Source organism: Entelurus aequoreus, linkage group LG09 (assembly GCF_033978785.1).
Source record: "Entelurus aequoreus isolate RoL-2023_Sb linkage group LG09, RoL_Eaeq_v1.1, whole genome shotgun sequence".
NCBI lineage: Eukaryota > Metazoa > Chordata > Actinopteri > Syngnathiformes > Syngnathidae > Entelurus > Entelurus aequoreus.
Genome location: NC_084739.1, coordinates 6,434,490 through 6,458,294, shown reverse-complemented (window position 1 = coordinate 6,458,294; position 23,805 = coordinate 6,434,490). Strand labels below are relative to the sequence as shown.

The following is a 23,805-nucleotide window of genomic DNA, read 5'->3' as shown; positions in this document are numbered from 1 at the left end:
TGTTACAACTACATATATAATCCATAATAATAACCACTTTATAAACCGTTCGTAACACACTCTTTTGTCTTCAAGCAGATTCAATGCACTTCTTTGCTGAGCACTCTTCAATGGGGACAGAGCAGGTGGGCGGGGTTACTCCCTTCCAGTCTCACACAGCACAATTGTGGTACCACACCACCACCTGGTGGCCATCTGCTGCTATGACAATGGAGACTGACTGAGCATACAGTAGAAAAGGACTGGGGGGAGGTTGGACGTTTCATGATCCGAGAGGAACCAGATGAGAACCTGAGACTGACTTTAGCGAATGAGGGGCATGTGGTTTTTGCTGAGGAACACAAAAGGGGGTCCGGATTGTGTTTTGGCAAGGTAGTACACACACAGAACTAAAACTAAACCTGCCTGGCTATCAGGTCTAAATCCATGGTTATACTGCAGCACTTTCTAGGAGGGGGGGTGACTTTAGATCAGGGGTGTCAAACTCATTTTAGATCGGGGGGGCCACATGGAGAAAACTCTACTCCCAAGTGGGCCGGACTGGTCAAATCACGGCACGATAACTTAAAAATAAAGACAATCTCAGATTGTTTTCTTTGTTTAAAAACAGAACAAGCACATTCTGAAATTGTACAAATCATAATGTTGTTGTTTTTTTTACAATTACCTGTTGCGGTACTAGTATATATAAGTTATTTGTTGTTATTTATATTTTCTGAATAAATTATGTGATAATGTTCATAGGGATGATGTTCGAAACCGGTTCACCCGGTTGTTCGATTCCATGGACTCGAATCCCTTTTTGAGAACCGGTTCCCGTTATCGAGGCCACTATAGTAAAGAAAAAGAGTTGGTTCTTTATTTGAATCCCTGGGAACGAATCCCGTCCCACAGGAAATGCCCTGTGGAACGGCAATGTTATGCCCCATTTGATTGTAGACTCTTACTGACACCTTGTGGCGATATGAAAATACGACGCGTCATCAGTTTGGGCACTTCCGGGTTGGCGACGTCAGTTCAGTTCATGAGACAATTGAGAAGTAGACAAGTTGGGTTAGCTCTTACAAGCCTTGGAAAAGATACGTCTGTAAGTAAACGGTTTAACTTGTTTATGTAACTCAATATTAAGGTGGAAAGTGGTTAAATTTGATACGAAGTTGTTTATTGAAAAACGATTTTTGTGCACTGTTTCAATGGATGTTTTGAGGACTTAAAATGGCTGCCAGTCGTGTATTTCCACCATCGAAATAGTTTCAACACTCAGAAGTATTTGTTTGATGATAGTACTGTATATTTGTGTGAAGCTAATATTTACATATTGTGTTTGACATACATTTCAGTATGTTAATTTAATCACACAGCTTATACATTTGTCATTGTGTGTATTTCAGTTAAAAATAAATAAAAATAACAGTCCAGTGCAAGACAAAAGTAAAGATATGACAAGAAAACAACAATCAACAACAATAAAGAGCCTAAATGGATTAATCTGCTTTGGAACTTTATTAGACGTCTTGGATTGTTTGTTAGCTGTCTGCCTGTGTGTGTAGTTAATATGTTCCAATAGCAGCAGAAGTGCAGTTTTTGGAGAGCTGTATTATTTTCAGTTTTGTGCCCAAGGGACTGATTTTATTTAACACTATAATATTATTTATACGCCTATAGTGATCACAGAGACAGTTTTTGTGTTACTGTATATATTTGTTTTTATGAAAAATCCCACTTAATATACCTTGGGTAACAACAGTCAATATTTCTTTATTTTATTTTTTTAGGGGGGTAACAATCAATATTTATTTATTTATTTTATTTTTTTCTTATAAAATAAAAGTGAGCTTTTGTTAAACCAAATATTGTGTTTTTTTCCATACACAACAACCTATCTGGATTCGATAAGAGAATCGATAAGGAATCGGTTCGATAAGAGGATTCGATAACGGGCTCGAACTCGATAATTTCTTATCAAACATCATCCCTAAATGTTCATCAGTCAACTTACTGGTGTTGACTAAAACTAAACTAAACTTATGTCAGCAACTCACTTTAGAAGTGAAACTAATCTGTGATATTAACTTATTACATGTAAAGTGACACATGTCAAGCCTTTGTTATCATTTTGATTATCGTGACTTACAGTTTTTCCAATTCAAAGTTTTTTCATAAACTGTAAGACATAATCGTCAAAATTATAACCGATAAAGGCTTGACTTTGCATGTAATAAGTTAATATCATGTGTACATGATTACATTTTACAGAAGAATATTAATTTATCATATTTATTAGCGCCGGAAGTTGGCAGACCCGTCAGCCATCCTGTCCTGTCTCCCTGTTGTCATGTTCTGCGGTTTGGATTATGTTTTGTTAAATTTCGGGTTGTTTAAGACTCTTTTAGTCCATGTTTACGCACCCTTGTTTGGTCACCATGGTTACTTATTAGTTTCACCTGTCATTGGTTTGGACTCACGCACCTGTTGCCAATCATGTCACTATTATTTAAGCCGGTCATTTTCGGGCTGGCGACATTCTGTCACGACGTGGACTTTGGAGGGTTTGTTTTCCCCGAGATGCAAGAAAAGTTGGAGCGGACATGACGTGAAGGTAGGGACGTGATTTATTTTAACACTAACAAAAAGCGCGGAAATGCAAACTTGACTGTGAAAACAAAACTAGCACAAAGGCAGAACTATGGACATAAAAAACGAAAACCCTTACTGTGACGTGGAAAAAGCATGAAAACTATGGCACGGAATACGAGCACGAGTGGCAAGGGTAAGAGCGGTAATGTCGCCAGGCCGACCAACAGAAAAGGACCGGCTTAAATAATAGTGACATGATTGGCAACAGGTGCGTGAGACCAAACAAATGACAGGTGAAACTAATAAGTAACCATGGTGACCAAACAAGGGAGAGATGAACTAAAAGAGTCTTAAACAACCAGAAAATAACAAAACATAATCCAAACCACAGAACATGACAACTGTAATGTTTGATCCTGTTCTGTCTCCCCGTAATGTTTGTCTGTTCTTGAATGGGATTGTGCTGAAAATTAAAATTTCCCCTCTGGGATTAATAAAGTATTTCTTACCAATACCCATCCCTACATACAGTATATGTGTAGCTTTAGCCGGAGAATTTATTTTAGTACTTATTATTGATCTTAAAGCACAGCTCAAGAGTAGCAACCATTAATCATAAAGCATTTCTTACAATGTCAGTAAAGTTTTCTCTTCTACTCTAACCTAATTCTAGATGGTGAACCTACTCAGTGGTTAGAGTGTCCGCCCTGAGATCGGTAGGTCGTGGGTTCAAGCCCCGGCTGAGTCATACCATCCATCCAGCCATCCATCTTCTTCCGCTTATCCGAGGTCCGGTCGCAGCAGCCTAAGCGGGGAAGCCCAGACTTCCCTCTCCCCAGCCACGTCGTCCAGCTCCTCCCGGGGGATCCCGAGGTGTTCCCAGGCCAGCCGGGAGACATAGTCTTCCCAACGTGTCCTGGGTCTTCCCCGTGACCGGTCGGACGTGCCCTAAACACCTCCCTAGGGAGGTGTTCGGGTGGCATCCTGACCAGATGCCCGAACCACCTCATCTGGCTCCTCTCAATGTGGAGGAGCAGCTGCTTTACTTTGAGCTCCCCCCGGATTCACCCTATCTCTGAGGGAAAGCCCCACCACCTGGCGTAGGAAACTCATTTTGGCCGCTTGTACCCGTGATCTGGTCCTTTCGGTCATAACCCAAAGCTCATGACCATAGGTGAGGATGGGAACGTAGATCGACCGGTAAATTGAGAGCTTCTTCTCCACCACAACGGATCGATACAGCGTCCGCATTACTGAAGACACCGCACCGATCCGTCTGTCGATCTCACGATCCACTCTTCCCCCACTCGTGAACAAGACTCCGAGGTATTTGAACTCCTCCACTTGGGGCAGGGTCGGAGATGGCACTCCACCCTTTTCCGGGCGAGAACCATGGACTCGGACTTGGAGGTGCTGATTCTCATCCGAGTCGCTTCACACTCGGCTGCGAACCGATCCAGCGAGAGCTGAAGCACCTTGGCCAGATGAAGCCACCAGGACCACATCATCTGCAAAAAGCAGAGACCTAATCCTGCAGCCACCAAACCGGATCCCTTCAACGCCTGGACTGCACCTAGAAATTCTGTCCATAAAAGTTATGAACAGAACCGGTGACAAAGGGCAGCCTTGGCGGAGTCCAACCCTCACTGGAAACGGGTCCGAGGACCAAGCTCTGACTCTGATCGATCTGACAGTCCGATACCCCGTACTCTCTGAGCACTCCCCACAGGACTTCCCGAGGGACACGGTCCAATGCCTTCTCCGAGTCCACAAAGCACATGTAGACTGGTTGGGCAAACTCCCATGCACCCTGCCGAGAGTATAGAGCTGGTCCACAGCTCCACGACCAGGACAAAAACCACACTGTTCCTCCTGAATCCGAGGTTCGACTATCCGGCGTAGCCTCCTCCCCAGTACACCGGAATTGACCTTACCGTTTGTTATTTACGTAGTTTGATAATTTTCCTCGACTGGCGTACTCGCACCATGTGGTTTATTTTGTACATATGTAGCATCATCGACAAAGACACAAAGAATTGCTATGGCGACATCCAGTGGACACATTTAGAACAGCGGTTTCTTTCATTCAAAAATGTCAGGTTAATTGTTATACTTAGGAAACGTTTGACACCCCTGCTTTAGACTCTACGTAGCGGGTTTTTTTTTTTTTTAGTCGGGGCGCCATCTGAATGGACCAGTCCGGTCTGAGCACGGTGTGTCGAGATGAGAGGCGAGGAGTGGGATGCAAGAAGCTACACTGGTAGGACATGCAACAGAGATAACGGTGGGCTATTTTGCTGAAGAGTAGAGGAGGAAGGGGGTTTGGGGGGGTGGGGGTGGGGAAGGGGAGAGAACACTTGCACTTCGGATAGTAGCACACCCAATGTTTGTTTTGATTTCTACTCACAATAAATCACTAGCAGTGAGCAGTTTAAATTACGTTCCAATGGCAGCAGGGGGGGGGAGGAAATACATCAAGAAGTGTGTCACTGGTCATAAAGAAACATGGCAGGGAAAACAACAACAGAAGAGAACAAAATATGACAGAACACGACAGATTTACCGCCGGAAGTGTGAACGGAATAATTGGAGACTTTGTGGCGAAATCGTGGCGCGCTTGGAAGGAGGCGATTGGAGGGTCAAAGGTCACGCCACGATGTTGACGATTACTTTTGCAGGAATGTCTACTAAAATGTTTGGATTTGTACACGGAGGAACTTAAGGGCCTAACGTAAGCCGTAATGGAAAATAATCAGTCATAAATCAACATTATAAAACAGTTTTAACATTCTGAGGCCTGACAAAAAGGCTTAACTCACACAGGTGTCAAACTCAAGGACCCGCGGGCCAAATCCACGTTATTTTATGTGGCCCGCGAAAGCCTGGAAATAATATGTGTTAATAAAATGCTTAATCTTTTCTAACTAAATATATTTGTTCTTTCCCTTTTGACATTAAAACAAATCATGTACTGCATGCAATTGCATATCGTTTTATTTTATTTTTTAAAATTTATTAAAAAATATATTTATATATATATTTTATTTTTTATATTTTTATTATTTTATTTTATTTTTTTAAATTTCTTTTAGTTTCTTTAAAAAAAATAAATTAAAATTTAAAAAAAATAATGTTTTTTTTTTATTTTATTTTTTTAAATTTTTAAATTTTTTATTTTATTTATTTTATTTTATATCTTTTATATCTCCAAAACTATTTTTAGTTGAAATACCGTTCTTAAATATCTGCTTGACTTATGATGTCAAAACAAAGTATCAATCAAATTGACAATAGATTTTACAGTTAAATTCCGCCGACTTGAGTTTTTTACCGTAAAATTAACTTTGGTACTGTTTTTTTTTCCATATACAGTAAGACACTAAAATATTTGTTTAAAAAAACAAAAAAAAAACATTAAAACAACAAGAAATTACTGTAAAAAAAACAAAAAAAGGCAGCTCTGTTGCTTTAATTTTCCCGCTAAAAACAGTGGTTTTGTTTCTCCATTCCATTCCATTTATTCCATTTTTTTAATATGCTGTAAAAAAACCCCCACTGCTTTTACTGTAAAATTCTGGTGACTAAGCTGCCAGTTTTCAAAGTAAAATGTAAAATATTTTTTTGCAGCTTATGTAAAAAAACATATGTTAATGTATTACATATATAGATGTATATTCATTTTTAAATGCGGCCCACTGATTTTAGATTTGGTCCCAACATAAGCTGTAATGGAAAATAATCACTTCCAGTGTCAAACAGTTTTAACATTCCGAGGCCTCATAAAAAGGCTGAACTCACTGTTGTCAAACTCAAGGCCCCTGGGGCCAAATCTGGCCCGCCACATTATTTTATGTGGCCCGCGAAAGCCAGGAAATAATATGCGTTAATAAAATGCTTAATGTTTTCTTACTAAATATTTTTGTTCTTACCCTTTTGACATTAAAAAAAAATCATGTACTGCATGCAATTGCATCTCTTTTAAAATTCAATATTATCAAAATCAAAATATTATATTATTGTGTATCCCAAAACTATTTTTTGTTAAAATACTGTTCTTAAACTGAAGAAGACCGCAACAAATTGCATTATTGGCTTTATTTTAACAAAAAAATCTTACGGTACATTAAACATTGCAAGTTTGTCCTTAAATAAAATTGTGAACATACAAAACACCGGTACTTTTTAAAGGCGGTATAGTACCGACTATCATTTATTAGTATCGCGGTACTATACAAATACCGGTATACCGTACAACCCTAGTCTGATTACAAGAACATTTGAAAACTATATGAATAACAAGACAGAATGAACCTTTTTGAGCACTTTCTCATGCTGTCAAAATCATTATTAAAGGAATATATATATATATATATATATATATATATATATATATATATATATATATATATATATATATATATATATATATATATATATATATATATATATATATATATATATATATATATATATTAGGGCTGCAACAACTAATCGATTAGATCGATTAAAATGAATTATAGAAATAGTTGGCGATTAATTTAGTCATCGATTCGTTGGATCTATGCTATGTGCATGCGCAGAGGCTACTTTTTATTTATTTTTATTTTTATTTTTTATAAACCTTTATTTATTAACTGCAACATTTACAAACAGATGAGAAACACTAATCAAAATAAGTATGGTGCCAGTATGCCGTTTTTTTTTTCAATAAAATACTGGAAAGGATAGAAATGTAGTTTGTCTCTTTTATCCGATTATTAATCGATGAATCGAAGTAATAATCGACAGATTAATCGATTATCAAATTAGTTGTTAGTTGCAGCCCTAATATATATATATATATGTATATATATATATATATATATGTATATATATATATATATATATATATATATATATCTACACATATATATATATATATATATATATATATATATATATATATATATATATATATATATATATGTATATATGTATGTATATATATATATATATATATATATATGTATATATGTATGTATATATATATATATATATATGTATATATATATATATATATATATACATATATATACATATATATATACATATATATATATATATATATATATATATATATATATATATATATATATATATATATATATATATATATATATATATATATATATATATATATATATATATATATATATATATATATATATATATATAAAAAGATTACAAAAATAACAGCCTGTCTCTAAATAATTAAACAAACAGCCAGAGCATTTGTTTATAGCTGTTGTATGCAACTAACTGTAATATTTGTATGTATTGATTATTATTTTCTTTTTAAGAAGACTAACTGTAATATTTGTATGTATTGATTATTATTTTCTTTTTAAGACGTACACATATCGATATTCAGTTTACGGACATGACCGCAACAAATACATTTCCGGCGAAGTAAAAAATGTCGATCGGATATTTTCATAGCTCGAGCATAGAAAAACTAAATAACTGTTTTAACATTACGCGACATGAAATAACACCTTTTAGTCACCTTTACACCCTTTTAAATCCATTATAGTAAAGCTGCCCGAGGCTGAGCCAATCAGTGGCCACGATACTGAACTAGTTTGGGCTCATCTAGTGGCAAATACTGTTGATATTTCACGCTTGAGAATGCCTAATTTATGGCTTAAAACGTTGTTGAACATGCTTAAAAAAAAGACAAATAAAATCTGCGATGTGGTGAACCCGCAATATTTGAAGCGCGACGTGGCGAACATAAGCTCGGTTATTAAAAATGACACAATGGTTAAACCAAATTAAAAAAAAACTCAAATATGACACCTAGTAATCGCATAATCAGACGTTTGTATTTACCTTTAAAAAAACACCACAGTCGTGAGCAGTTTTTGGAATAGCAGGAAACACTGGAAGGTTCGGGATTGAGAGGAAGGGAAGGAGGGGGCCGGGCGGGGGGGAGGGGGGGTGGTGACACAAGGTCAAAGGTCGAGGCTACTCACGTCGTTTGCAGCCGCACTTCTTGATCCGCTTGGCGTCGGTGATGTCGTCGTGACAAGCTTTGCAGTAGAAAAAAGCTCTAAAAAGGGAGAAAAAACACGGTGAGCACGTCGGCGGGGGGGGGGGGGGGGGGGGGGGGGGGGGGGATGAACGCCATGACAACGTTTGAAGCCGGTCGACCTCTTGACTTCTTTCGCGTCGCTGGCGATAAAAAACCCCAGCGTTCCTTCCTGCAACTTGACGTGGTTGCCCGGGTTGATGAGGATGCTGAGGACAATTCAAGAGGCAGAAGAGAAAAAGAGGCTCATCAATGTGGGGATAAAGACATGCACGACACATGCCAATCAAGAGGAATGGTACACGCAACTTATTCACAGGGCAAACATACTCTTTGGATAGATGTCCATTTTTTTATACATAATGAATCATAGTGATATAAAAATATGCTTGTTTTTTAAACAATTGTTTTTTTAAACATGAATCATTTCATTTTAACTGTTAAAATAGTACATTAAACTTAGAGATGTCCGATAATGGATTTTTTTGCCGATATCCGATATTCCGATATTGTCCAACTCTTAATTACCGATTCCGATATCAACCGATACTGATATATACAGTAGTGGAATTAACACATTATTATGCCTAATTTTTAGGGATGTCCGATAATGGCTTTTTGCCGATATCCGATATTCCCCAACCCTTTAATTACCGATACCGATATCAACCGATACCGATACTGATATATACAGTCGTGGAATTAACACATTATTATGCCTAATTTGGACAACCAGGTATGGTGAAGATAAGGTCCTTTAAATTAATAAAATAAAATAAGATAAATAAATTAAAAACATTTTCTTGAATAAAAAAGAAATTAAAACAATATAAAATCAGTTACATAGAAACTAGTAATTAATGAAAATTAATCAAATTAACTGTTAAAGGTTAGTACTATTAGTGGACCAGCAGCACGCACAATCATGTGTGCTTACGGACTGTATCCCTTGCAGACTGTATTGATATATATTGATATATAATGTAGGAAGCAGAATATTAATAACAGAAGGAAACAACCCTTTTGTGTGAATGAGTGTAAATGGGGGAGGGAGGTTTTTTGGGTTGGTGCACTAATTGTAAGTGTATCTTGTGTTTTTTATGTGGATTTAATTTAAAAAAACAAAAAAAAAAAAAAAAAAAAAAAAAAAAACAACGATACTGATAATAAAAAAACCGATACCGATAATTTCCGATATTACATTTCAAAGCATTTATCGGCCGATAATATCGACCGGCCGATATTATCGGACATATCTACTAATTTTTAACAATGTAACAAGGTTTTCCAAAAATAAATCAACTCAAGTTATGGGAAAAAAAAGTGCCAACATGGCACTGCCATATTTATTATTGAAGTCACAAAGTGCGTTATTTTTTTTTTAACATGCCTCAAAACCGCAGCTTGGAATTTGGGACATGCTCTCCTTGAAGAGTTAGTGCTGCAAGGGGTTCTGGGTATTTGTTCTGTTGTGTTTATGTTGTGTTACGGTGCGGATGTTCTCCCGAAAATGTGTTTGTCATTCTTGTTTGGTGTGGGTTTACAGTGTGGCGCATATTTGTGACAGTGTTAAAGTTGTTTATACGGCCCACCCTCAGTGTGGCCTGTATGGCTGTTGACCAAGTATGCCTTGCATTCACTTGTATGTGTGTGAAAAGCCGTAGATATTATGTGATTGGGCCGGCACGCAAAGGCAGTGCCTTTAAGGTTTACTGGCATTCTAAAAAATCATACATTTTACTTTTTGAAACCGATACCGATAATTTCCGATATCACATTTTAAAGCATTTATCAGCCGATAATATCAGCAGTCCGATATTATCGGACATCTCTCGTTACAATTCCATTCAGAATCGATTCTCGCAATATATTCTTTGGTATGAATTAAAATTTTTCAAAACAGGTTACAAAAGATAGTCTTGGCTGTAGATGTATGATAATAATAAATGCAAATATGGCCTGAAAAAGCCTTTATTTTTTGTTTTTTTAAAAGACTTTTTAAAATCCTAATTAAGAATCAGGAATACATTTTTTTTAGCACCCCTAATGTTTATATAAATGTTGGATATTTTTCTATTGTAAAGTACAAAACCCAAAACCAGTGAAGTTGTCACGTTGTGTAAATGGTAAATAAAAACAGAATATAATGATTTGCAAATCCTTTTCAACTTATATTCAATTGAATAGACTGCAAAGACAAGATATTTAACGTTCAAACTGGTAAACGTTGTTATTTTTTGCAAATATTAGCTCATTTGGAATTTAATGCCTGCAATGTGTTGCAAAAAAGCTGGCACAAGTGGCAAAAAAGACTGAGAAAGTTGAGGAATGCTCATTAAACACTTATTTGGAACATCCCACAGGTGAACAGGCAAATTGGGAACAGGTGGGTGCCATGATTGGGTATAAAAGCAGCTTCCGGGAAATGCTTAGTCGTTCACAAACAAGAATGGGTCGAGGGTCACCACTTTGTCAACAAATGCGTGAGCAAATTGTTTAAGAACAACATTTCTCAACCAGCTACTGCAAGGAATTTAGGGATTTCACCATCTACGCTCCGTAATATCATCAAAAGGTTCGGAGAATCTGGAGAAATCACTGATGATATTATGGACCTTCGATCCCTTAGGCGGTCCTGCATCAAAAACCGACATCAGTGTGTAAAGGACATCACCACATGGGCTCAGGAACACTTCAGAAAACCACTGTCAGTAACTACAGTCGGTTACTACATCTGTAAGTGCAAGTTAAAACTCTACTATGCAAAGCGAAAGCCATTTATCAACAACACCCAGAAATGCCGCCGGCTTCGCTGTTCATCTAAGATGGACTGATGCGAAGTGGAAAAGTGTTCTGTAGTCTGACGAGTCCACATTTCAAATTGTTCTTGGAAATTGTGGACGTCGTGTCCTCCGGAACAAAGAGGAATAGAACCATCCGGACTGTTCTAGGCGCAAAGCTCAAAAGCCAGCATGTGTGATGGTATTGGGGTGTATTAGTGCCCAAGACATGGGTAACTTACACATCTGTGAAGGCACCATTAATGCTGAAAGGTACATACAGGTTTTGGAGCAACATATGTTGCCATCCAATGGACGCCCCTGCTTATTTCAGCAACCTATGTGGTACCTCTGTGACAACTTTTTTGCAGTATGTTGCTGCCATTAAATTCTAAGTTAATGATTATTTGCAACAACAAAAAAAAGATATTTCTCAGTTTGAACATTAAATATCTTGTCTTTGCAGTCTATTCAATTGAAGATAAGTTGAAAAGTATTTGCAAATTATTGTATTCTGTTTTTATTTACAAATTACACAAGATCACTTAAGACACGAATGCAATACAGAGAATGGACAGTAAATTCTATACATTAGGTTGGTCCATGTTTGACAGTGGGATGCCAGGGAATGGGCTTTCTTGACTTGGCTGTATTACAATGGAAACTAATTTAAATGTTGATTATTTTTGTTGACCTTTTTTAAGAGTAGATTATTGATTCAACTGTGAGTCGTACAATTATGATAATATGATAATAATAATACTATTATGATGCTCTTGTGAATAAATGGCTGTATCATTCCCCATTAATTAGACACAAAGAGAAAACATCACACCTATTTGAAGGTTCACACACACACACATACACACACACACACACACACACACACACACACACACACACACACACACACACACACACACACACACACACACACACACACACACACGGGTCATTAATGGTTACCTGTGGGCAACAGTCATCAATGATGTGATTATGAAACCCCCCAAAAAAAACACACACAAAAGACCTTAAAGGTCCTCCACAACAGGAGCCCAGATGAAAGACTAACATGTGTTTAATTTGTAATAAATCTTTTTGTATGTATTAAATTCATAATCTTCTATAAATAGTTGGAAAATGGGAAAGTGTGTCCTCCCTCTGGGCCCTGACAAGTGTTACGGTGTATTAATAAATACAAATATCAAGGGAGCAAATGAATCCTTAAACATCAGGCTGTGCAAAGTTTCACCAAGTCAAATATCACGTCAAAACTAGATGAGGCAATTCCTGAGGGAATTGTGTGTGAATGCTCCAATGCAGAAGTTGAACTGAAATCCTGGAATTATTTTTTTTTAATTCTTGAAGTAGAATAAAATTCCTGAACAGGGTGAATATTTTGAAGTTGGAATGGTTTGAATCGGATAAAAAATGTGGGAGTTGTGGAACTTTGAAGAATGTTGCATTCATTTCAGAGGGAATTTTCCAAACATTTGGGGATTTCGGGAAAAGCGGAATTTTTTTTAGAAAATGGTAAAAAGCTTGAATGGTCTGAATGAGTTGAAATGGTTGGTGTTGGGATATTTCAAATCGGTAGAGAAATGTTGAAGAAGTAACATGTTGAATTGAGAAATGGTATTAAGGAATTCCTGGAATTTCGGGAATTTTTCCAGTTAAAAAAAACACTTAATTTGTTGTCCTAATTAAGAGGAATGTTTTGACGACGGAACAATTGAAGTGGCTTGAAAAATGTGGGAGGAGTAGTCGCCAGAAAAAAGGGTGGAAATAGGGCTTTTGAAAACCAGGAATTCTGGAAAATACAGGAATTTTTTTAAACTTGAAAAAAATGGTGTTTAAATTTCCAGGATGGTGGAATGTGTTGAAGGTGGAATGGTATGAATTGGTTGAAAAATGTGGAAATGGTGGAAGTTTGAAAAATGGCCAATTCATTTTCAATGGGAAAAATGTCCCGGAAAACCTGGAATTCTGGGAAATCTGGAGAATTTTTGGAATTTGTCAAGGGAAAGCCCGCGATTTCTGAATAGGCTGAACAGTTTGAAGTTGGAACGGTTTGAATCGGATTAAAACATGTGGGAATTGTGGAACTTTGAAGAATGTTGCATTCATTTCAATGGGAATTTTCCAAAAATGTTGGGAATTTCGGGAAAAGCGGGAATTTTTTTGAAAATGGTAAAAAGCTTGAATGGTCTGAATGAGTTGAAATGGTTGGTGTTGGAATATTTCAAATCGGTAGAGAAATGTTGAAGAAGTAACATGTTGAATTGAGAAATGGTGTTATGGAATTCCTGGAATTTCTGGAATTTTTCCAGTTCAAAAAAACAATTCATTTTTTTGTTCTAATTAAGAGGAATGTTTTGACTGTGGAACGGTTGAAGTGGGTTGAAAAATGTAGTAGGAGTAGTCGCCAGAAAAAAGGGTGGAAATAGGGCTTCGGAAAACCGGGAATTCTGGAAAATCCAGGAATTTTTTTAAACTTGGAAAAAAATGTGTTTAAATTTCCAGGTTGGTGTAATGTGTTGAAGGTGGAATGGTATGAATTGGTTGAAAAATGTGGAAATGGTGGAAGTTTGAAAAATAGCCAATTCATTTTGAAAGGGGAAAAATGTCCCGGAAAACCTGGAATTCTGGGAAATCTGGGAATTTTTGGATTTTTCAAGGGAAAGCCCGCGATTCCCGAATAGGCTGAACAGTTTGAAGTTGGAACGGTTAATTTGGATTAAAACGTGTGGGAATTGTGGAACTTTGAAGAATGTTGCATTCATTTCAATGGGAATTTTCCAAAAATGTTGGGAATTTCGGGAAAAGCGGGAATTTTTTTGAAAATGGTAAAAAGCTTGAATGGTCTGAATGAGTTGAAATGGTTGGTGTGGGAATATTTTAAATCGCTATAAAATGTTGAAGAAGTCACATGTTGAATTGAGAAATGGTATTACCGAATTCCTGGAATTTCGGGAAAACCATTGATTTTTCCAGTTAAAAAAAACAACCAATATTTTGTCCTAATTAAGAGGAATGTTTTGACGGTGAAACCGTTTAAGTGGGTTGAAAAATGTGGTAGGAGTAGTCACCAGAAAAAAGGGTGGAAATAGGGCTTTGGAAAACCGGGAATTCTGGAAAATCCAGGAATTTTTTTAAATTTGGAAAAAAATGTGTTTAAATTTCCAGGATGGTGGAATGTGTTGAAGGTGGAATGGTATGAATTGGTTGATAAATGTGGAAATGGTGGAAGTTTGAAAAATAGCCAATTCATTTTGAAAGGGGAAAATGTCCCGGAAAACCTGGAATTCTGGGAAATCTGGGAATTTTTGGATTTTTCAAGGGAAAGCCCGCGATTCCCGAATAGGCTGAACAGTTTGAAGTTGGAACGGTTTGAATCGGATTAAAACATGTGGGAATTGTGGTACTTTGAAGAATGTTGCATTCATTTCAATGGGAATTTTCCAAAAATGTTGGGAATTTCGGGAAAAGCGGGAATTTTTTTGAAAATGGTAAAAAGCTTGAATGGTCTGAATGAGTTGAAATGGTTGGGGTTGGAATTTTTCAAATCGGTAAAGAAATGTTTAAGAAGTCACATGTTGAATTGGGAAATGGTATTATGGAATTTCGGGAATTTTTTTAGTTACATTTTTTTTGTAATTTGTTGTCCTAATTAAGAGGAATGTTTTGACGGTGGAACGGTTGAAGTGTGTTGAAAAATGTGGTAGGAGTAGTCGCCAGAAAAAAGGGTGGAAATAGGGCTTCGGAAAACCGGGAATTCTGGAAAATCCAGGAATTTTTTTAAACTTGGAAAAAAATGTGTTTAAATTTACAGGTTGGTGTAATGTGTTGAAGGTGGAATGGTATGAATTGGTTGAAAAATGTGGAAATGGTGTAAGTTTGAAAAATGGCCAATTCATTTTGAAGGGGAAAAATGTCCCGGGAAACCTGGAATTCTGGGAAATCTGGGAATTTTTTTGAATTTTTCAAGGAAAAGCCCACGATTCCCGAATAGGCTGAACAGTTTGAAGTTGGAAGGGTTTGAATCGGGTGAAAAATGTGGAAGGTAGAGCGCGCCAAAATCTGGAGAAGAAGAAGAAGTTGAATAATAATAATAAATAGATGAATTTTGGTGTAGAAAACCATATGTATGAATGCATTGGAGCATTCACACAATAAATGAATTATAAACAAAAAAACACTCAGATTGAATAGCCCCCATAGAGAAAACGGGCATGCTCATAAATCCAAAAGAGATTAAAAAAATCAACGACAGTTCCACGTTACAACGTTGCTGCCCCGATGTGAGATGTTCCAGACGTGGACTTCATGGAGAGCATCTCATATTGTGAGCAACAAGGCCGGACTTCGGTGTGTGTGAAGGTTGTCATGCAGAAAAAGCACAACAGCGTGAGTGGACAGAAAAGAAGGACAGGTAAAGGGACAGGTGCGTAGATGCAGACGGTTGCAGTAACTTCTGTGCAGTTGGATTGTTTCTCAAACACCAAACTGACAGGAAGTGAGCTGACATCTACTGGAGAGACACACACGTGGGCGTGGACTGGGACAAGCACGTACACACACACATATTTGGTCCTTTCTCCCGTTTGATTGCACACACAAAACAAACACACACACACACACATACATGCACAGCAAGTGATGGAATGGAGAATGTTTGGGGTGGGGGATGGGTGTGGTTTTAAATGTGGATACAGTTAAAGCTATCCAAAATTTCCATGCCTTTTGTTTTGTTTTTGCCGCGTTCACACTTGTGGTTCAGACCCCCGGTTTGGACCAAATATATATAAAAAAAAGTTGGTTTGCACTTTGTTTCGCTGAGCGTTCACACTGGTGTTTGCGTCATGTGACCAAAGGCGTGAGATGGAGTGACATAACTCAAATAGTCTGACCAAAAGTACCTACTGCGGGGTTATATTAATATTGTACTATTTATTTCACAAAAAGTTTTAAATACGTACTTTTAAAGAGCATTGTCACACGCACAGATTACAGTGTTTCCCATAGGACTGGAATGTACCGTGTTTTTTCGGACCTTTTTCCAACGCTTTGCGACCTGCGGATTATAAAACGGCGCAGCTAATTTATGGATTTTTCTTGGTTTGTATTCGACAAATTAGGGTTGTCCCGATACCAATATTTTGGTATTGGTAATAATAATAATAATAATAGATTTTATTTGTAAAAATCACTTGTAAAAATCACTTAACAACCTCAAAGTGCTACAGTGTATTGAAAAATAAAAATAAAAGGATAATAAAAAATCAATAAAAATAAAAACTAAAACAGCCAAATAGCTAAAACTAGTATGCATATATCTAAAAAAAAAAAAAACAGGCTTTTTTAAAAAGAAGGGTTTTTAAGCCTTTTTTAAAAGTATCCACAGGGTTGTCCCGATACCAATATGTTGGTATTGATAATAATAATAATAATATTAATAGATTTTATTTGTAAAAAGCACTTTACATTGAGTAAACAACCTCAAAGTGCTACAGTGTATTAAAAACTAAAAATAAAAATAAAAGGATAATAAAGAATAAATAAAAATAAAAACTAGAACAACCAAATAGCTAAAACTAGTATGCATATATCTAAAAAAAAAAAAAAAAGGCTTTTTTAAAAAGAAGGGTTTTTAAGCCTTTTTTAAAAGCATCCACAGGGTTGTCCCGATACCAATATTTTAGTATTGATAATAATAATAATAACATTAATAGATTTTATTTGTAAAAAGCACTTTACATTGAGTAAACAACCTCAAAGTGCTACAGTGTGTTAAAAACTAAAACTAAAAATAAAAGGATAATAAAATATAAATAAAAATAAAAACTAGAACAGCCAAATAGCTAAAACTAGTATGCTGTATATCTGAAGAAAAAAAAAAAAAAGGCTTTTTTAAAAAGAAGGGTTTTTAAGCCTTTTTTAAAAGCATCCACAGGGTTGTCCCGATACCAATATTTTGGTATTGATAATAATAATAATAATATTAATAGATTTTATTTGTAAAAAGCACTTTACATTGAGTAAACAACCTCAAAGTGCTACAGTGTATTAAAAACTAAAAATAAAAGGATAATAAAAAATAAATAAAAATAAAAACTAGAACAGCCAAATAGCTAAAACTAGTATGCATATATCTAAAAAAAAAAAAAAAAAAAAAGGCATTTTTAAAAAGAAGGGTTTTTAAGCCTTTTTTAAAAGCATCCACAGGGTTGTCCCGATACCAATATTTTGGTATTGGTAATAATAATAATAATAATAGATTATATTTGTAAAAATCACTTAACAACCTCAAAGTGCTACAGTGTATTGAAAAATAAAAATAAAAGGATAATAAAAAATCAATAAAAATAAAAACTAAAACAGCCAAATAGCTAAAACTAGTATGCATGTATTTTTTTTTTTAAAAAAAGAGGCTTTTTTAAAAAGACGGGTTTTTAAGCCTTTTTTAAAAGCATCTACAGGGTTGTCCGGATACCAATATTTTGGTATTGATAATAATAATAATAATATTAATAGATTTTATTTGTAAAAAGCACTTTACATTGAGTAAACAACCTCAAAGTGCTACAGTGTATTAAAAAATAAAAATAAAAATAAAAGGATAATAAAGAATAAATAAAAATAAAAACTAGAACAGCCAAATAGCTAAAACTAGTATGCATATATCTAAAAAAAAAAAGAAGGGTTTTTAAGCCTTTTTTAAAATCATCCACAGGGTTGTCCCGATACCAATATTTTGGTATTGATAATAATAATAATAATATTAGATTTTATTTGTAAAAATCACTTAACAACCTCAAAGTGCTACAGTGGATTGAAAAATAAAAATAAAAGGATAATAAAAAATAAATAAAAATAAAAACTAAAACAGCCAAATAGCTAAAACTAGTATGCATATTTTTTTTTTTTAAAAAGAGGCTTTTTTAAAAAGACGGGTTTTTAAGCCTTTTTTAAAAGCATCCACAGGGTTGTCCCGATACCAATATTTTGGTATTGATAATAATAATAATAATATTAATAGATTTTATTTGTAAAAAGCACTTTACTTTGAGTAAACAACCTCAAAGTGCTACAGTGTATTAAAAACTAAAACTGATAATAAAAAATAAATAAAAATAAAAACTAGAACAGCCAAATAGCTAAAACTAGTATGCATATATATTTTTTTTTTAAAAAGAGGCTTTTTAAAAAGAAGGGTTTTTAAGCCTTTTTTAAAAGCATCCACAGTCTGTGGTGCCCTCAGGTGGTCAGGGAGAGCGTTCCAAAGAATGGGAGCGGCGGAGCTTTGTCCCCGGAGGTTGGAGGAGGTTAGCCTGCCCGGAGCGGAGGTGTCGTGTGGAGGATTTGGGGTGTGGGTAGTTCTTTGAGGTAGAGGAGGGCATTTCCATGGAGGCACTGGTGGGTTAGTAGGGAGACTTTGTATTCAACCCTGATTGGAACAGGAAGCCAGTGAAGGGATTTGAGAGTTGGTGTGATATGGTCGTATTTCCGCACTCTCATCAGGATCCTAGCAGCACTATTCTGTATGTATTGCAGCTTCTGGATGTTCTTGCTGGGGATCCCGACAAGAAGTGAGTTGCAGTAGTCTACCATGTTGGTACCAACATGTATTTCCATACTTTTCAAAATTAAGGGCGCTACCGAACATGCTCGTCTGCTCGTAAACCAGCAATGTCACGACGTGACGACGACGAGGGGGGCCAGGGGGTTGGGGACCGGTACTTTTTAGATGCGGTATAGTACCGAATATTATTCATTAGTATCGCGGGTACTATAGTAATACCGGTACTCGTACCTAGTACAGAGTTGGAATGACAAGCTACACACAGTTCCAGTGTAAAGTATTTGCAAAAAAACTAGCAGCGCATTTTTTTTTCTGTGGTGGTCCGAATTTATTTGCGGTGGGCCGCCACAGAAAAAGGTATGTATGGGAAACACTGCAGAGCAAACCTACCGGAGTTCCTTCTAACCGGACCAAACACGACAAGTGTGAACGCACCCTAAGAAGCGAGAATTGGCGCTAAGGGACAAGACTACGCTGTTTGGTGTTATATGACCGCTGATGGTGGGGAATGAGTCGACTTATTGCAGGTCCAGAATGTAGAAGAAGAAGGTTATCAGTTTTATCGGCAGCACATCTGAAGACATCAATTTTTTTTATTATTATTATTTTTTTATTTTTTTTATTTTTTCTGTCTTTCCTCTGGTGAGGGCGGTCGCATTTTTTTCCGCTCCCTTCTTCTCCCTGCGTGCTCTCTTTGTTTTGTCTTGTCTACACTTTTTTGAAGCCTCTTTCTTTGCGCTGTCCTCCAAATCTAAACATCAGACATGGAAATGCTCAGCTGGACTCTCGACTCAATTGACAAAATCTGAACTGAATCGCAAGATGGATCACATCATGGAAAAGCTGGTTGAAAGGGGAAAAATTGGACATGAGGGCCAGCATGGACGAATAGAACTGACAAGCCATTGTAATGTCTGCTCGCGGAAAAACAAAAATCCTAATCTACGATTTGACTCCCTCGAATGGCCTTGACGCAGGAGCAGGCTGTTCTGAAAACATCCCCCGAGGACACCTCAATGATGGACCCTTTTGACCTCCCTCCCTCCTCAACGACACCTGGAGTCGAACTTTGCTTGCATGCAGAACGGCCCCAGGCCTATGGAAACTGCATCAACACACCCAAGACAATGGGCATATACACACATACCCCCCCCCCCCCTCCCCCACCCCACGCCTTCGCCACAGCTTGATTCCCCTTCGGGGTGATGGACGGCTGGCAGCGCTTCACAGCAGCAGTCGACCTCCAGGGCCCCAATTCCCCCCACCCCTGTTGCGAGTTGTCGTGATTAAATGTAACATGTTTATGTGTGCATGGCATGGAGGTTTTTTCCCACTCCAGACTAGGCCCCCTTAGGAGCCCAGTCTAGATTGTACTTTTTTTTACTCATCATCTTCCCCAGCGTTTTACCTTTTTCCCACCTTTTACGGGGCGCCTCGTGGCGACCCATCAGCGTACCTGTTCTGTTTGTTTGTCTAATCTTGAACGGGTTTGTGCTGAAAACATAGTTCCGTTGTACTTGTTGCAATGACAAAGACCTAACCTATCCTATCCCTATTTGCGTGTGCTAGCGCCAACCACGAAGGCACAGATCGGACGGCCGTCAAGTCATCGGATTTGAACCAAAACAAAGGTAACAAGTTAGGTCACAACTGAGGAAAAGGGAACTGAAAGAGTGAGAGGACTCGACGAAGCGAAGGGCTGGCATAAGAGGACAAAATCAAAGGTAGATGTGGAGAGGGTGAGCGTTTGGCCTTGGTACAGCGACAACAGCAAAGACAAGGACTCCTACAAACACGTCCAAATTGAGCTAGCTGGCTTTTTCTGCCTGCAAAGAAGTTAGTGCATTGAGCACAAGGGGACACCAGAAAGATATCAAAGACAAGAGTTAGGAGTGTGTGAGATAGCGTTTGGGGGGCTGGGGAGACTCCCAAAGTCAGAAGCGTTAAAGTAGTGGCGATTGGAGCGCAACTTTGGAAGTAAGATAGGGAAGAGGGCGTACCGCTTTCGGCTTCTGCAAACAACAAGAACAAAATCTCAAATCAAACAGTTATCATCCACATCAAAGGAAATGGAGAAGAACAACCAACGCTTTCCCGACGTTTGGATGCTTTATCGGGAGTTAAAGTTGAGGCCTCAAAGAACTCAGTTTGAGTTTGACGCTAAAGTAAACTTAAAGACCCCAGTGGGGTGAAACATTGGGGTTATCTTTGACACGGGGGAGCGGGAGTAGGATTGTACAAAGGAGGATTAGAGCCACACTGAAAAACAAATAATGCTACAGTACAAGTTGAAATATTACAGGAACCATGTTGGAATTTGGCGTGAAATACAATATATTGCCAAATGTATTTGAATGCATATATGTTTAAGAGTTCTTTCTTTATTCATAGTCGTGTTTAAAGCAGCTAGTGTTATTCCATTTGTACTCTTTCTATTTTTTCATTTTATGTCCGCAAAGTAAACTGTGTGTGTTGCCTTGAAGGCTTGCAATGTAGGAGTTGGAGTACTCCCTTATATCTTATCTGTAGTAGAACAATGAGACTGTGTTCCTTTCTGGAGAGGGTGGGGGCTGTTTGCGTATTCAAGGAGTTGTCTCTTTCTGTTTGAATGTTAGACCCTCCCGGACGAGCCCCCAAATTGTTGCGTCTGACCAGTATTCCCTCTCAGGGGAATTAAAGTCACTGGTCAAACCCAAGTTCTTTCAGATTACATATATGCAGAGTAAGAAGGACCATCCTGAGAAGCCGGTGTGAATGTATTGATGTGTACTTAATATTTACCACTCAGGGGAAAGAAGCTGAACTTTTCGTCCTTTCAGTAATTTTTTGCTGTATTTTGGCTAACATTATATGTGATCTTTCTTAAGAGTGTTTTTCATGTGTCAAAATGTTCATAGGTGGGAATAAAAACACTTCTGGATTCATATTTTTAATGCTCATTCAGCCCTAATAAAATATACCAAACACGTAAGTTTTTATTTTATTTTAACCCTTTGAATGCCTTTTGATCAAATTAAATTATGTCAGTGATCAATGATAGTAAAAATGTGCATAACATTAGTTATTTTACTTATTTAAACCTGTAACATTATCTGATTAAAAGACCTTCAAAAGGGAAAAAAAATAAATAAATATATATATATATATATATATATATATATATATATATATATATATATATATATATATATATATATATATATATATATATATATATATATATATATATATATATATATATATATATATGTATATATATATATATATATAATATATATTATATATATATATATATATATATATATACATATATATATATATATATATATATATATATATATATATATATAATATATATTTTATATATATATATATATATATATATATATACATATATATATACTATATATGTATATGTATATATATATATATATATATATATATATATATATATATATATATATATATATATATATATACATATATATATATATATATATATACATATATATATACTATATATATATATATATATATATATATATATATATATATATATATATATATATATATATATATATATATATATACATATATATATATATATATATATATATATATATATATATATATATATATATATATATATATATATATATATATATATATATATATATATATATATATATATAGTTCGATATTTTGGATGAGGACTGAAGTTTAACAAGAGATTTGAGAAAAATAAAAATGAAGTTAATTAAAATTGAAGATAATTAAAATTTAATGTTAAGCCATTCTTTTATGATGAAAAAAAAAACAGCAATACAACCGGACGGGCCCACAAAAGTTATCTTAGTATTATTTTACTAGAAAAACAGACCTAATATTATAGAAATTAAGTTGTATTTTTTATGAGACAAAATATAGAAATAAAGTATTATTTGTTACACAAGTTGTGAAATTTCAGATATCAATTACAGTACAAATTTCGCATAACATGAGTCATTTTACTCATTCAAACCTGCAACATTATCTGATTAAAAGGCCTTCAAATGGAAAAAAATAAAATAAATAAAAAAATACATATGTTCTATAGTTTTGTTTAGGACTGAAGTTTATCAGGAGATTTGAGCAAACAAGTAAAACAAATAAAAATAAAAATAAATCCAAAATGTTGACTACAAAGGCGGATGTGTGCAATTTTTCAGGACTTATGCAGATCCCAAATACACATCAGCAGGTGCCAGAAGGTAAGAAAAGTTGCTTTTGCATAACATTGCGAAACAAAACGCCAGATATGTCTTACCTTATACACACACCATAATAATACTCCTATGTTGAAGCACAGTACAATCCATCAAGCGGTGCGGCTTCATAGCTTACCAAAGTCGTATTAAAACATTTTATGATGAAAAAAAAAAACCAATACAACCGGACAAGCCCCCAAAATGTATCTAAGTATTATTTTACTGGAAAAACAGACCTTTTGAGTGCCGTGTATAATGTTCTACATTTTCGATGGAACATATAAAATGTTGGTGTTGTTTACTTGAGTCATATTGCAGTCTACACGTACCTCTTATGTGTGACTGCCATCTACCGGTCACACTTATCATTACACCATGTACCAAATAAAATAGCTTTGAGGTGGGTATGCTCAACCAAAATATATTCCTTACTATAGGCGCACCGGGTTATAAGGCACACTGTCGAGTTTTGAGAGAAAAAAATGATTTTAAGTGTGCCTTATAGTCCGGAAAATACGGTACTTTTCACTATGGCTCTAATACTGCTTT

General features: G+C 35.9%; 1 protein-coding gene across 1 annotated transcript in view; it reads right to left on the bottom strand.

Annotated features, from left to right (window-relative positions):
• LOC133657833 (calcium-activated potassium channel subunit alpha-1a-like) overlaps window positions 1-23,805 on the bottom strand; it is a 217,402-nt gene that overhangs the window by 168,123 nt on the left and 25,474 nt on the right. The window contains exons 2-4 of the mRNA XM_062059616.1: window positions 21,010-21,021; window positions 8,770-8,856; window positions 8,592-8,668 (exon numbers count right to left, since the gene is read on the bottom strand). Of these exons, the coding sequence (XP_061915600.1) occupies window positions 8,592-8,668; window positions 8,770-8,856; window positions 21,010-21,021 (176 nt within the window). The remainder of the gene's footprint in view (window positions 1-8,591; window positions 8,669-8,769; window positions 8,857-21,009; window positions 21,022-23,805) is intronic.